Source organism: Podarcis pityusensis (genome assembly GCF_964106645.2).
Source record: "Podarcis pityusensis genome assembly, chromosome: 15".
In the NCBI taxonomy this organism is placed as follows: Eukaryota; Metazoa; Chordata; class Lepidosauria; order Squamata; family Lacertidae; genus Podarcis; species Podarcis pityusensis.
Window position 1 is genome coordinate 42,590,096 of NC_138040.1, and position 14,766 is coordinate 42,604,861.

The following is a 14,766-nucleotide window of genomic DNA, read 5'->3' on the forward strand; positions in this document are numbered from 1 at the left end:
CTTCTAACAACAAAGTTTCCTTTTTCAGATATTTTGTCAATATTTTGTTCCTTTTAAATGCGAAGGAGAACAATGGAATCACTATGTTTCTCTTCTTTTAACTGTCTGTCAAAAACATTTGTCTATAGGACTTCCGGGGTGGTGCCACCGGCAATGGCGGACTCCCTCTGAACTGGAGGGACTAGCTCCATGGGAAATGGGTCTTCTCCGCTATGGCGAAGCGGGGACCCTTTTAAAAATCACAGGCGGATGAAGCCTGTGACCATGGGACTCGGCGGGCACCATTAGCGCCCCCCCAACCCGCTAAGGAACCCACTAACGGGCTCCGAAGCAAAGAGGGGGAAGTGGTGCGGTGCTGTGAGTCAACTGCTATTTCCGTGGAGCGAAGCCGCATAGCCGTTGCCGGAGAGAGCTGCCTTTTTCCTGGGACAATTTGGACTTTAAAATAAGCACCCGTGAGTACTTAGACTTTGAACAATTGGACATCAAATAAGGACTAACGAGCAGAAAAGAATTGGATTTTAAAAACTTACTCTAATTTGGTACAGAACGGGAAGGTCTAAACAGGAAGTCAGCCTTCCGTTCCATTGTAAACAGAATAAAGCAAAGACAATTTAAACTAGAGCTCAGAAAATCGTCTTTAAAGGATTGGATTTCACCATTTAAAATTGTGGAACCCCCCTTCGACAGCAGGAGAAGGGAGGGGATCTTTTTGGACTGTTTAAAGTGACTTTAAAGTAAGGTAACTTTCCTCCGTCCTGATCCTGGAGCAGGGTGTCAGGACTGACGTTTGAAGTTCATTGACCAAAGACAAGTGTTTTTGACAGATAGCTAAAAGAAGAGAAACATAGTGATTCCACTGTTCCCCTTCGCATTTTAAAGGAATATATATTGACAAAGTATCTCAAAAAGGGAAACTTTGTTGCAAGAACAAATAGAAGTTTTCCCCCTAGAGGGAGTCTGTGAAACTGTAACCAACTCCAGGGAGCCGGCAGCTGTTACAGATTACAACCGTGGGAACAGGGATTTGACCTTGCAGGACAATGTATTCAGAAGCTTTGTTGTGTGCTCTCTATAAAACAAATGCCCTACTGGAACAATTACACGAGAAGGTGAATTGGATGGCGACTTCGATAGAAATTTTGAACAGGCAGTGGGAAATTTTGAACAGACAGTGGGAAAATATGTGGAGCCCACTCAGGAATTAAATCAGGAGTGTGTCTTGACAGAACAGGCCCAACAGGAATATGAGTTTTCGGATTTGACAAATGAACTTGGAAAAAGCCAGATTTGGAAAGGAAAAGTTTGGTTTGGCTTGGAAATGGGGGGCTGGATTGACCCCCCTATGCTGGGACGTTTGGACTTTTCAAATATGGCAATGGGCCGTGAGATGTTTGGGTTTGTGGGGGCTCTTAATTTTGGAGGGTCTTTGAAACATGCTTTTAAATACTACATGGAATTCAGTGTTGAATATGGAAAAGGGGCTGATCTGTCGAGAAGGTTAAGAACATTGTCAAGCTGGAGTTACCACGAGCAGGAGAAAAGGGAAAATACAGTCACAAATATGAAAAAGAGCTGCGGAAGGGACATGGAAGAGACTTGAGGGCCTCAGATATAAGGTTGCCAGGTTAATGGGCTAGATCGACGGGATAATAAGGACTGACAAAACCCGGAACCAGGAGGAAGGGACGTTGGATGAAGATTGGATTTGTTTGTATCTCTTTTCTCTACCATTAGAACTGTTTTATAAAATTGATGAATGTTAGAAAAATGTTGGAATGAAACTACTTGGCTTTAGCAAAGATGTTTAAAGAATTATGAAAGAATATTATGGTTATGAGAAGTTGGTAAGGATAAGATTTAAGTTTTAAGCTTTAAGGTTTATTTTATAGAAAGATAAGATTAAAACAGTTTAGGGTAATGTAATGACAGAATATTATGAAACATGGAAAGGATTTGCTGGGATAATTAATAACTAGGATACAAAGAAAGGGAGGAGGAGGAGGTCTAAGAAAGAAGGCAATGACAGTTAAGGATTTGAAAATAATGAATTTGTTTTTAAATGTTTTTAACGGTTTGTGATGTATTTTTGTATTTTTCTTTTTTTCTGTCACTTTTTTTTGGGAATTTTTACTCATATGGTGGGAAGGGGTTTGTTTGTGTTTTTTTTCTACTTTGTCAACTATTTTATTTGTACTTTCTTCTGCTTCTATTTTATTTTTTCTTATTTGTAACACTTTGAAAATTTCAATAAATATCTTTTTTAAAAAAACAAAAACGTTTGTCTATAGTCAATGAACTTCCCGAAAACATCTGTCCTGACACCCCACTCCCAGGTTCAAGACGGTGGAAAATTACTTTTCTTTACACTCTCTTCTGCAGGTTTAAACAGTCCAGAAAAAATCCCCCCTCTTCTCCTGCTTCCAAAGGGGGGTTCAGTAATTTTAGATGATGAAAGTTGATCCTTTACAGACGATTTTCTAAACTCTAGTTTGCCATGTCTTTGCTTTAATCTATCTACAAGAAACGGAAGGCTGACTTCCTGTTTAGACCTTCCCGCTTCAGTGCCAAATTAAAAGAAATTTCTTAATCCAATTTTCCGTTCTACTCATGGGTCGTTGTTTAGAGTCCAATTGTCCAAATTTAACCTACTCACGGGTAGTTGTTTTTGTAGCCAGATTGTCACAGGAAAAAGGTAGCGCTCTCCGGTAACGGTTGTGCGGCTTCGCTCCACGGAAGAAGCAGTTGACTCTCAGCACCGCGCCACTTGCCCCGCTTCGCTCCGGAGCCCGTAATTGGGTTCCTTTACGAATTGGGGGGGCGCGAAAGGTGCCCGCCGAGTCCCACGGTCACAGGCTTCACCCGCCTGTGATTTTTTAAAGGGTCCCCGCTTCGCCGTAGCGGAACAGACCCATTTTCCGTAGAGCCAGTCCCTCCGGATCAGAGGGAGTCCGCCATTACCGATGGCACCACCCCGGAAGTCTCACCCTGCCACCTTTTGGCAGAATGCAAAAAAAGTTTGCTTTCTTTGTATGCATGAACATAAATATTTTTATTTTTGCATTTGAACTTTGGAAAAGAGAAACTGTCCCTCCTCCAGCCCCTTAGAAACCCCATATTTCAGTTTCTGAAACCCCGCCATCTGCTTCCACAGTTTTAAACCTACTTGCACTGTCTCATGTGCTACAGACATTATTTCATAAAATAACACAGGCTACTGAATTCTGTACATTTATGAATTTCTTATCAACTACCAAATCATGAAATCCTTTCCTAGGGTCATGGAGGGGGTCTGTGTCTTTCCATCACCCATCTCCAAATACACGGGATATGTATTTCTACATATAGTGTGCATTATAACATAGCACTGGGGCCTGCAAATGGTACCCACGGATACCATCAGACAACTTTTCCAAGCCCAACAGGAGCCACTGCCACTCCCAATTTATATTTTTTTATTTGTCAGGAAGGGATCTGTTTTTTGGCAGTGTTTTATTTGTTGGGGGTGTGTTCTACCGGCTGCTGTGGGTGGGGAGTCTCAGCGATCACCAAATTTTCTTCTGTAAAACAGTTGTTTTGTGGTGCTTCCACATGCAGAAAAAAGATAAGAGCCGCTTTGCACATCCATCTGTGATGCCAGAGTCAACAGGTAAGCAGAAGATGTACCTCTGAACATGTATTTGTGTGCTTACAACACATTTTAAGGTACATGTCTTCACTTTGATGTGAGTACCAGGTTTGTACAGGTGAAACTCGAAAAATTAGAATATCGTGGAAAAGTTCATTTATTTCAGTAATTCAACTTAAAAGGTGAAACTAATATATAAGATAGACTCATGATATGCAAAGCGAGATAAGTCAAGCCTTTATTTGTTATAATTGTGATGATCAGAGGACACCCAGGTTCAAATCCCACCCCATCCCCAGCCATGAAGCTCACCGAGTTGTTTTGGGTCAGTCATTCACTGAGCCTGCTCTACCGCACAGGGATGTGGGGGAAACAAAATGAAGGAACAGAACCCTGTAACACCGCCCTGGGATCCTTGGAGGTAGGTGGGATAAAATATAATTAACATATTGCAGAATTCTGCCCCACAGACAACTTGAGTATAAGTTCCTAGTTACCATTTACCCCCCCCAAAAAAAAAATCAAACACAAAATGCATGCATATGGAAATCAGATAAAATACTTTTATTTCTTAAGCTCCAGTGTTTTAACTGTAGCAGCATTTCTCAGAAAAACAACTTTCTCCCCTGTTAAATATATACATATACATATATGTAGAAACATTCTTTTAAAAAGTAGACATTGGTAAATACATAAAAAGGCAATTTTAGAAGAACAAAATATCAATTTTTTAAAATCCACCCTTGTTTTTTAAAAAATAAATGTGCGTTTATAGCATGCAAAGCAGCAATGTGTGCACTTGTCTGCTTTGTTTCTTAAAGACCTTTCAAAAAACTTTAGCTGCTAGAATATTTTAATTTCTTAAGCCAAGACATGGCATAGCTGAAAATGGCTTTAGAGCAGAGGCGGGGAGCGAGTCACCCCCCCCCCCGATGTCATCGGGCTCCCCAAGCCCATCAGCCTCAGCCACCATTAGCAATGGCCAGGAATGATGGCAGGTGTAGTCTGTAATCCCTGGAGAACACATTTCCTACTCTGTTTTAGAAGGGGAGCTCCAGTCCCAGCCACTGGTCATTAATGAGTATTCAGATTTGTTTGTTTTTTAAAAAATGAAGACTGCACTCAGAGAGCATCCCACTGGTGGCTGTCAGAATCTTCCCCAGCTGCTTCACAGATTAGCTTCTGAGAAGCCAGCCAAGTTCATGGTGACATCCTAGCCTCTGATCTAGATTGCAAGGAAATCAATTCAAATAGGCATCAAGGGAGACCAGTCTTTAAATGTAAGCCTGTCCCCAATTGTGTGCACAGTGGTTGGTGAGGTTTAAAGCAGAAAACAAGATGACGAGGCTCCTGAACCCTGCCCTCCCCATTCTACCCAACACACACACCTTCTTACAGAATTACAATCTGGCTAGGGAAAATGACCTCAGGAGCCAGACTGCTGGTGTGCACATGTAGGGCTGGAACATAGCCAGAAGGATGGTCCAGCAAGCCCCCACCCCATGCCTCTTTTGTATTTTGAATCATATTCCCAACAGAATAAAAAATACTAGCCAGCAGAGTTTTGGGCTGGGTCAGTTATATTTGGTTGATTTTAGACCTTAAGGTCACAGGCATGTATTAACGGTTACTGTCCTTAAGGTCACAGGCATGTATTAACGGCAGCAGCATAAGGGACACGGCTACAGATCTCCCTCCCCAGCAACTTCTGTCTTCTCATGCATGCATTCTGCAACATTAGCAAGCACAGATGCTGCTGTGAACTGGATCCCTGATTGGCTAGCTTGTGCTGCTTCTTTTTCAGTCACACCACTAGTCAATGCGTGAGCTGATTCCAAACTGCTTTTCCCAGAGGCCTATTTTCCAACTCGACTGGGAGACTGCTTCACACTTTCTTGTGATAGAGGGTTTTGTGCATAAAATGTTTTAAAATGTGCAGTGATTAAGCAGGCATGTGGCATAACCAACATGCTACAGACCCTTGCAGCATGTTCCTGTAGTGGAAGACTTGTGGTTATCCACCAGTCGCTTGGGCAAAAGCAACTCTGATCTACGAATAGAAAGTTGGGTCCAATTCAAAAAAAGCTACCGTATTTTTTGCTCTACAAGACTCACTTTTTTCCTCCTAAAAAGTAAGGGGAAATGTGTGTGCGTCTTATGAAGCGAATGCAGGCTGCGCAGCTATCACAGAAGCCAGAACAGCAAGAGGGATTGCTGCTTTCACTGCACAGCGATCTCTCTTGCTGTTCTGGCTTCTGAGATTCAGAATATTTTTTTTCTTGTTTTCCTCTTCCAAAAACTAGGTGCGTCTTGTGGTCTGGTGCATCTTATAGAGCGAAAAATACGGTATGTCACTAGTTCTGTGCACAGTTCATCCAAGGCAAGCCCTGTCCAAACATACACATCCAACAAATTTCTGAAAAGGAGGGATTTTCAAAAGCAGCTTGTAGTAAGGCATTGAGCAGGGTGGGTGAGGGTGCATCCCTACTATTCAAAGGGGGAAACAATTGGCCATGAATACTTGCCCTAGTCCTGAGCATTCTGCTGAACCCATGTCTGGGTTGTAGCACTTCAGAATGTAAGAGGGAGGTTTACATTATATATCAAGTGTGATGGAACTTCCAGATGTTGTTGCACTAAAACTCCCATCATCCCCATCTAGAATGGGCACTGGTAGAGTTAACAGGAGCAGGAGTCCAATATCTGGAGGGCCACAAGGTTCCCCACCCGTGACCGTACAAAAATTATATTGGCAAAGAAATCTAGACTGAACCTAGCCTAGTCTTCTGCCTGACATGCTGGGACAGGTGTAGAAATCAATTTTAAATTTCAGTTCTCAAGGTTATTGCTAAACTCTCCTCTGGTTTGTATGACACTCTGGAATGTCTTTTCCCTCTACATTCCAAAGGCTGAAAATGCTACATACACACTGTTAAGAGAATGAAAAATAATCCTATTGATTTTGCAACCTAATATCCATTTTCAGTTGAACAAACAGGCAACTAGCCATGATGCACACACATTCGTCTTCCAGCAGTAGCTGCTATAATAATTCTGTTTTCCCCAGTCACGTAATGCACTAACCCTGCTTTCAGCCAACATGCCTCTAGCTCTCATACATCTCCAAAAAGGCAACAGCAAAGATTATTCCCCAACAATAGGAAGTTACTCAAGGGCCAAGTTACTAAACGTATGCTGGGACTGCTGTCTGCATTTATATCCAAGTTATCAGTGCCTGTATTCAGAAGGGCAATGAAAATCAGCATGCAAGTACATTGCAGAAGAACATTTGACTGAAGGTATTGAGTGGTACCTTTAAAAAAATCCATCAGCTTCCTGGAAATCATTCAGTGAGAAGTATTAACAGAATGGTTTTAAAACTTAGTGCAAGCTTGACAACAAATTCAATATTTACTCGGGGTAGAAGCATTGTAGTTAATGGACATGTTTAGCTTAGGTTCATTAATTTCAATGGGTCTACTCTGTGTAGGATACAGTGGAATACCACCCAAAACCTCCTTCTGCTCCAAACATATATGCTAAAAAAGCCGAGAAGCAAGAGACACATGATTTTGAAAATGCTTAAGTAGTGATGCAAGAGGTGTTTTACAAATTCAACTGTGCACCTCTACAATCAATATTTGACCACCAGGAACAGAATCCTCTTTTTGCCAGAGAATACAAACACACACACATGGAAGAGAGAAACCCACCTAAATCAAAATAAATGCCACAGCAGGGTGAGGGGAGATCAAAATTTGTCTGATATAACCATCAAATGGCAGGAGGCTTTGGGACTGGTTATCCCTCCACAGGAAGACCTTAGGACACCTTCAGAATGCAGATGATCATCCCTGTCAAGTAAAGGGCAATTCCAGGTGTAGTGCTTTGGCCAGTGATCACGGCAAGTTCTAGGGCAGACCTCCGTGTTACACCCAACCCTGAAGACAACATTTGTGTCAGTTACTCCCCGGCTGCCCATCCCAGTAGGAACACTTCCCCCAAGTGGTGAGATCAGGCGCCTGTGCTGTGTGGACATACAATCACAACATGGTAAAAGTGACCCTACTGACCATGTCAGGATGAGGTGGGGAGATGAAGGGAAAATTTACATGGGGTGCTCTTTCAAGAACCAGCCCCATATCACGCACACCCTGTAGTTCTGCCACAAATATATTATAAACAGTGCTTTTTTGTGACAGTACTGACCAGTATGGAGTACCATCACCGTTTTTCCCCTGCCCATGGTAGCCATTTTGTACTGAAACTCATGGTTCTTTTTAAAGATATGAGTACCGGCACCTTTTGGGTCTTTTCTGCACTCTCCCCCCACAAAAAAGCACTGATTAGAAAGATTTGGGATGGCGGCAAAAGGTAGCAGCCAATATGCAAATGAGCAGCAGCAGCTCTAAGCCCACCATTACCCACCAAAGAAAGAAAAGGAACCTCTGAGGTATTTTTGTTTCACTTCTCGCTGCTGAGGAAGCAGACTGGAATAATCTGAAGCAGTTGTGCATTAGTATTTATAATTAAAGTGATCAGGTTGAGCTTTGGCACTTTCAAGCACAAAAGCAACCATCTACAACCCATAGACTTGGAGCAGCCTTCATCCCCATGGCGCCCACCAGGTGTATGGAACTTCCATTCCCATCAGGCTGATCTGCAGCCAGTCCACCAAGTGCATTGAGATTACTATGAAATAGCTGCTATTTATAAATAACTATTATTTATAAAGTGTATAGACCCAGGCACTTTGGAAGAGGCAGCCCGTTACAATTATTTCTTATATATTGTTCAACTAAATCCCAACAGGATTATTTCTTCTTTTTTAAGTACCGTATTGACCCAAATATAAGCCGCACCTGCAAATAAGCCACACCTATAAAATTCAAAGGGGGAAAAGAAGAAAAGACAATACCCGAATATAAGCCACTCCCTTAAAATTCTGCAGGCACTCACACCTGTAAATGGCAAATGTAGAAGAAAATCCTACGGGTACCATTCCCCCATGCTCCAGGGATGCTTCCTGGGGCGGGGGGGAGCTGTGCTGCTTTGCCGGCGGCCTCCCCCCCATCCCCCTGACGCCTTGGGGGAGGCGTGGGAGCCACAGTTGGGATGGGTACCATTGTCCCACACCCCCAACAGCCCTCGTGCTGGCATCTGGGGGGAGGGGGCGCTCTCTCCACTCCGGCCCTGGAAGGCAAGGCAGGGCCACAGACCTAGCACAGCTGTTTCAGCAGTGATGTCGTAAAAGCCAGCTTCTGTAAGGTTGCGAATTTACGCCACACTTTAACTTTTCATGGTTGGAATGGGGGGGGGGGGGAGTGTGGCTTATATTCGGGCCAATACGGTATCTTGCTTTAGAATTGTACATTTCCCACATACAGGGATGTGTAGCACACAACAAACGGGACCATCCAGTTGCAATCCTGATTTGCTAACTCTCTCTATATATATATCTAAAATACAGTGGTACCTCGAGTTACAAACGCCTCAGGTTACAAATGCTTCATGTTATAAACTCCGCTCACCTGGAAGAGTTACCTCGAGTTGAGAACTTTGCCCCAGGATGAGAACGGAAATCGTGTGCCAGCGGCGCAGCGGCAGCAAGAGGCCCCATTAGCAAAAGCACGCCTCTAGTTAAGAACAATTTAAGGTCAAGAACGGACCTCCGGAATGAAGTAAGTTCGTAACTAGAGGTACCACTGTAAACTGTACTCTTTGTATGGACAAAACGTTTCTGGGACAGCACAAAAGTTGTACATGTTCATAAAAAAGCAGACACAAAGCTATCACAAGTGCTAGAACTAACTCTACATACCTTCATTTGTACAGGCCAGAGGGCCAAGAGCAACATCACCGCTCTCTCTTTTTTTTTGGGGGGGGGAGTGAAGTTTGTCTCTGCCTCTGCAAAGGCTTTTTGGTTCAGAGGCATTATAACTGTACCGCAACAAAGAGCTGCCTTTTCTTGTCAGTCTTTTTTGCCTTTTCCTTTTTTAAAAACAACAACAAAAACAAGAAGTGATTCAAGGCAAGTTTTCCTAAGGAAATGTAAACTGATGCCCCACCCCTCAGCACACTTGCAGGAGTGAAATTTGCAAACACACAAACACACACACACAGCTGCAAAAGGTCTTGGACAGGCACAGGGGTCTTAGTGGGGGAAAGTCACACAACACCTGTTCAGAAACTGAGATGCAATTTGGTTTTAAAGTACCATCAGAGGCATTTAAGGGTTTGCTAAAACACAGTTTTATGCAAAACTACGTACTCTTGGTCTTCTACTCGGTATTAGTCAAAACTGGTTGAAGTTTCCAGAAGTGCCTAACGATCTCAATACATTAAAAGGGAAATGACTCACATAAGGCAGTTTCTTAAGATTTCAAAGTCCTACGCCTCTTTGAGTATCCAGTTTCAGAAGAATTTAAGGAGCTGTTTAAGGATTGAGAATTCTTTACCACTATGACACTGGACAACAAGTGATGATTAAAGCCATTCTGGTTTAGGAGGGGTGGGGATAATGCTATTCACAATTTTTCAAAATAGTGCAGAAGTCTCTTCTGACACACACACAAAAAGAACTCTTGTTCAGCTGTTAAAACTCTTAAAAGCCACCCAACTCACTGATATAGAAAAATAAAAGGATAAACATTATCCATCAATTTATATCGCATAATTTCTCTATACAGAACTTTGTTCAGCTAAAAGGCTCAATCTTTTACATTTTCAAAGAGAGGAAAGTCCAATCCACAAGAACTCTCTTTGCCCCTTGCCCCTCAGGGGCAGCCCTCAAAAGCATTTCAAGCCTTGTAGAACCCTGTACAAACTGGTCACAGTTATAAACTCCAAATAAAACTATAAATACTTGTTCAAGCCAAACAATCCTTGCACAATATGGTTTAACAAAAGCAGGGGGGAAGGTACAGAATCAATTTCTCTGGCATCTAAGAAAACACACACACACACACACACAGAGAGAGAGAGAGAGAGAGAGCAGTCCCCAGGGGTGAATCTACCAGAAACCTTTACACAGTCACATAAAGAGCCCTGGAGAATTCCAGCACCCCCACAAAGGGACTCTGCTGTCTCAGAGGTTCTGGGTTGCAGCTGCAGCACCAGGACACGTCAGCACGGCGTCCCTTTCTCCAGTTCACGCTTTGTAAGTGCATATTTGAAGAATTCATACACAGACCAGGAAATGGCAGTTGAAGGCATCTGGTATATCACCCTTGCCTGGACCCCCTTAAAATACCCAGCGATGCCCCCCAGCTGGTACACTGTCCTAAAGGCATTGGCCATTCCAGAGAGATGTCCGCTAACGTTCACAGAACTCAACACCATGTTCTCTTGCGTGTTGAGGAGAGTCTTGCAGACGTCCAGGGGAGTCGTGGCGGCAGCCGCCACAGCCCCAGCCACGGCCCCCGATATGATGTGCGTACTTGGATTGTACTGTCGGCAGGGGTTGATCTGCTCCTGCATGAACTCATAGGTCATGAAGTGAATGGCTTGGAAGGGGATATTCATGGTGAGCTGGGTGCTGTAGCTCCGGTAGAAGGCACCCATCCCTTCCGTCCGATGCACCGTCCGGATGCACTCCAGGACCGTCTTGTACGGAGAGTTGTACATCTGCATGCGCTGCTTCACCACTGGCTCAGTGGGCAGGAAGGCACAGCGAGGTGTTGGGTGTGGGGAAACAAAAGAAATAAGAAAAGCCAAATTAGATGCAATTCACAGATTTCAGCGGTGCGTACCAACTAATAACAGAATAGTAAATAATGGCCATTGTAATTTCCCAGATAATATATTTGAGGAAGACAAAGTCCCAAAAGTTTAATTTCAGAATTACAAGATCTGAAAAGTTTAACATTTTAAACTTGCAAAGCCAAATACACTAAAGTATCTGGCAGATTAAATATCAATCACCCAATCCACTGTCAAGTTTAAAGTAGATTTCATTTGGATTCTCAAGGCTGCCAAGCGGGGACATTTGTCAGTCACAAAAGTGTCTGTATCAGACAGAGGCCACATTCAGACCTTACCTTTACAGGACTAGGGTGCCACCTTAAACAGTCACGGCTTCCCCCAACAAATGCTGGGCACTGAGAGCTTTTAGGAGACCCCTATTCCCCTCACAGAGCTATTATTTCCAGCATGGTTTGACAATCAATGCCTCTTCACAGGGAACTCTGAGGACTGTAGCTCTGTGAGGGTAATAGGGGCTTAACAAACTACAGCTCCCAGAATTCTTGGATGGAAGCCGTGGCTGTTTAAAGTGGTATCATAGAACTTAAAAGCATGGCGTGATGGAAGCTGGAGTTGCCCTTTCTGAAACAAAACTAATGTAATTGCTCTAAATGTACCGTTTCAATTCCCAGGTGACCCTCGCAGAAATTTGGGAGTCATTTGCCAGTCAGTACTGACAATGCTAGGGACGCGGGTGGCGCTGTGGGTTAAACCACAGAGCCTAGGACTTGCCGATCAAAAGGTTGGTGGTTCGAATCCCCACGAAGGGGTGAGCTCCCATTGCTCAGTCCCTGCTCCTGCCAACCTAGCAGTTCGAAAGCACATCAAAGTGCAAGTAGATAAATAGGTACCGCTCCGGCGGGGAGGTAAACAGCATTTACGTGCGCTGCTCTGGTTCGCCAGAAGCCGCTTAGTCATGATGGCCACATGACCCGGAAGCTGTACGTCGGCTCCCTCAGCCAATAAAGCGAGATGAGCGCCGCAACCCCAGAGTCGGTCACGACTGGACTTAATGGTCAGGGGTCCCTTTACCCTTACCTTTTTACTGGCAATGCTGAACTGCCTGTGTCTCCCAATCTGCAACATTTCATTTACTTATTTGACTCCATTTGTGAATAGTTTCCCATAAAAACTCATGGGGGGGGGGAATCAACAATAAAACAGTTTAAAATGAAAAAAACAATTCAAAGCACTATGTAGGTCTTATGGGTTCCTGCCAATTTTAATTCTCCTTTCCTCCGCTCAACACCACGGAACTATTGATAGGCGAGGGCATTACCTTCAGCTGGATTCATAACACCATCATGGAGTAGGGTAGCTAAGCTCCCAGCCATTCCTGCACAAACATACAAAAAAGACAAGTCCCCTTTCACAAACCAATCCTCAACAATTCGCCTTTCCTTTTGCACACAAATGAGCTCTTGAATGCACAATACATAATCACCCTTATTTATGCAACATCATCAGGAATCACATTGCTCCTTTTAAAAAGAAAAAGAAAAACAGCCCCCACAACACTTTTATATAAAAAAGCCACAGTAGACATATGAAAGCAGTCACCATTTGCAAAAATACAGCGCAGCAACTTATAAGAGACCATCTGGGGGAAGAATGGTTCTTCTTTGGCAGTTCGTTCTTATGAAATTCATCTGTGCAGTTGGGCAAAGCAAGTCTGTGTTTTAAACTGTCTACCTGCCCATACTGACTTCCAGGTACACCTACCTATGACGAAGTTGTTATGAAAAAGTCGGCGGGGGGGGAGGGAGCAACCGCAATCTCAAACCAAAACACAAGAAGATAAACCTCAAAAGATACTCAACAAAAGACATATTCTTATTTGCACTCCCAATTTGCATTTCTGAATTAAGTCTTAACATATTTCAAATATGATACTGGATACGTAAAACATAACATTATTAAGATTATGTACAGCCATGACATGCTATTTAAAACACTTTTCTAAAGTGTCCCAATTGGATCAACTGAAAATAAATAAATCCTATTTGTTTCAGAACACTGTTGTTTTTTAAGTTTTTTTATCCCTCCATTATTCTTTTGTGGCTATGGCATCATGTTGTCATTCTGAGCAAGGGAAATATGCTAAGTGCTGCTCCCTTCAAACAATCCTTTAATGTGAGGGGAAAGGCAGGGGACAAATAAATATATAATCATAATGTTGGGGTATGAGAGAGATTCCCCAGCACTGAGAAGACACAGTTCATTAGGTTGTGACTGGCCACACAGCCAGCAATAGCTGACATGTCCCCTGAAATGGCCATGGGCAACTTTGTACCTGAAGAGACACTGGGTTGCATCCAAAGAGGGTCCTGTTCAGAATAGACCTACTGAAATTAATACACAAAGCTGACTTGGGTCCATTCATTTTAATGGGCCTACTCTAAGTTAGTTGAAAGCGACCCACTGTCTGCATCTGCTATATGCACTGGATTCTTTAAAACTGATTTCTGCATATTAAATAATATTTCAGAGGCACACTTTATATATATATATATATATATATTTAAAAAACACCCTGCATAATACTATACACATTGACTTGTATTTTAGACCACCAAGCCTGAAATACTGACTGCATTTAAATTGGATGTTTTTCTACATTAATCCATTAATCTGTGGTTACAAAGCCAGGCAGGTGCAAATTCAGAGAGCGAAGAATTTATTCCATGGGTTATTACTATAGTTCCCTCAAGACTGGGAATATCAGCACAGGCCCCAAATAAAACCTCCCAAAAGAAAGGTCAGATACCTCCAAATACTGGGGGACAAAGCAAGAACAAAGGCATTTGGCTGGCTAGACCAGAACGTAAGCTTCTGAAGATGACAGCCAAGAGAGGGAGGCAGGCAGGCAGGCAGACAAAGAGAATCGGGACCTTCTCCGCTTGGACTGCTCCTCCAGCCAACTTTATGCTATAGATCACTTGTTTTAGTGTTTTATAATTCTAAGCCACCTTGGCAACAGAGGCTGATTCCTTAGGGCAGAGGTTTTCAACCTTTTTGAGTCCATGGCTCCCTTGACCAACTACATTCTTTCTGCGGCTCCCCTGTGGGGCTCAGGAGTCCAGTTATGTCCCCCCTTGCCTGCAGAGCAGGCAGCCTCTCACCCCTTTTCAAACACCCGCCCTTGTGAAGTGTTCCCTCTCTGAGCTGCCCCTCCCCTGCCCCACAGGGGCCTGGGACTTGTCTGTCCATTCCCAACAGCAAGGGCTGGAGGACTGGCTGGCTGGGCTCCCTCACCCACTTGCTTGCTTACTCCAAGGCTGCCTCAGCTCCTGGCAACCAGACCCCCTGGCCAGCCCCAGAAGCACCATTCGCCTGGGAAGCTTGTAGCCAGGGCTACAGCCACAAACAGCTGTGCAAGCCTTTGGGAGGCAGAG

The 14,766-nt window shown here is 43.5% G+C and overlaps 1 protein-coding gene across 4 annotated transcripts in view; it reads right to left on the bottom strand.

Moving 5' to 3' along the window:
- Positions 1 to 4,169: 4,169 nt before the first annotated feature.
- SLC25A37 (solute carrier family 25 member 37) overlaps positions 4,170 to 14,766 on the bottom strand; it is a 41,805-nt gene continuing 31,208 nt past the window's right edge. For 3 of the 4 annotated variants that reach the window (XM_080982587.1, XM_080982588.1, XM_080982586.1), the window contains 2 exons: positions 12,651 to 12,707; positions 10,276 to 11,274 (listed from right to left, as the gene is read on the bottom strand). In XM_080982587.1, coding sequence (XP_080838713.1) covers positions 10,754 to 11,274; positions 12,651 to 12,707 — 578 coding nt within the window. In that variant the 3' untranslated portion in view covers positions 10,276 to 10,753. Of the gene's footprint in view, positions 5,714 to 5,973; positions 11,275 to 12,650; positions 12,708 to 14,766 lie in introns of those variants that run through there. The other variant, XM_080982585.1, reaches the window with a different exon arrangement.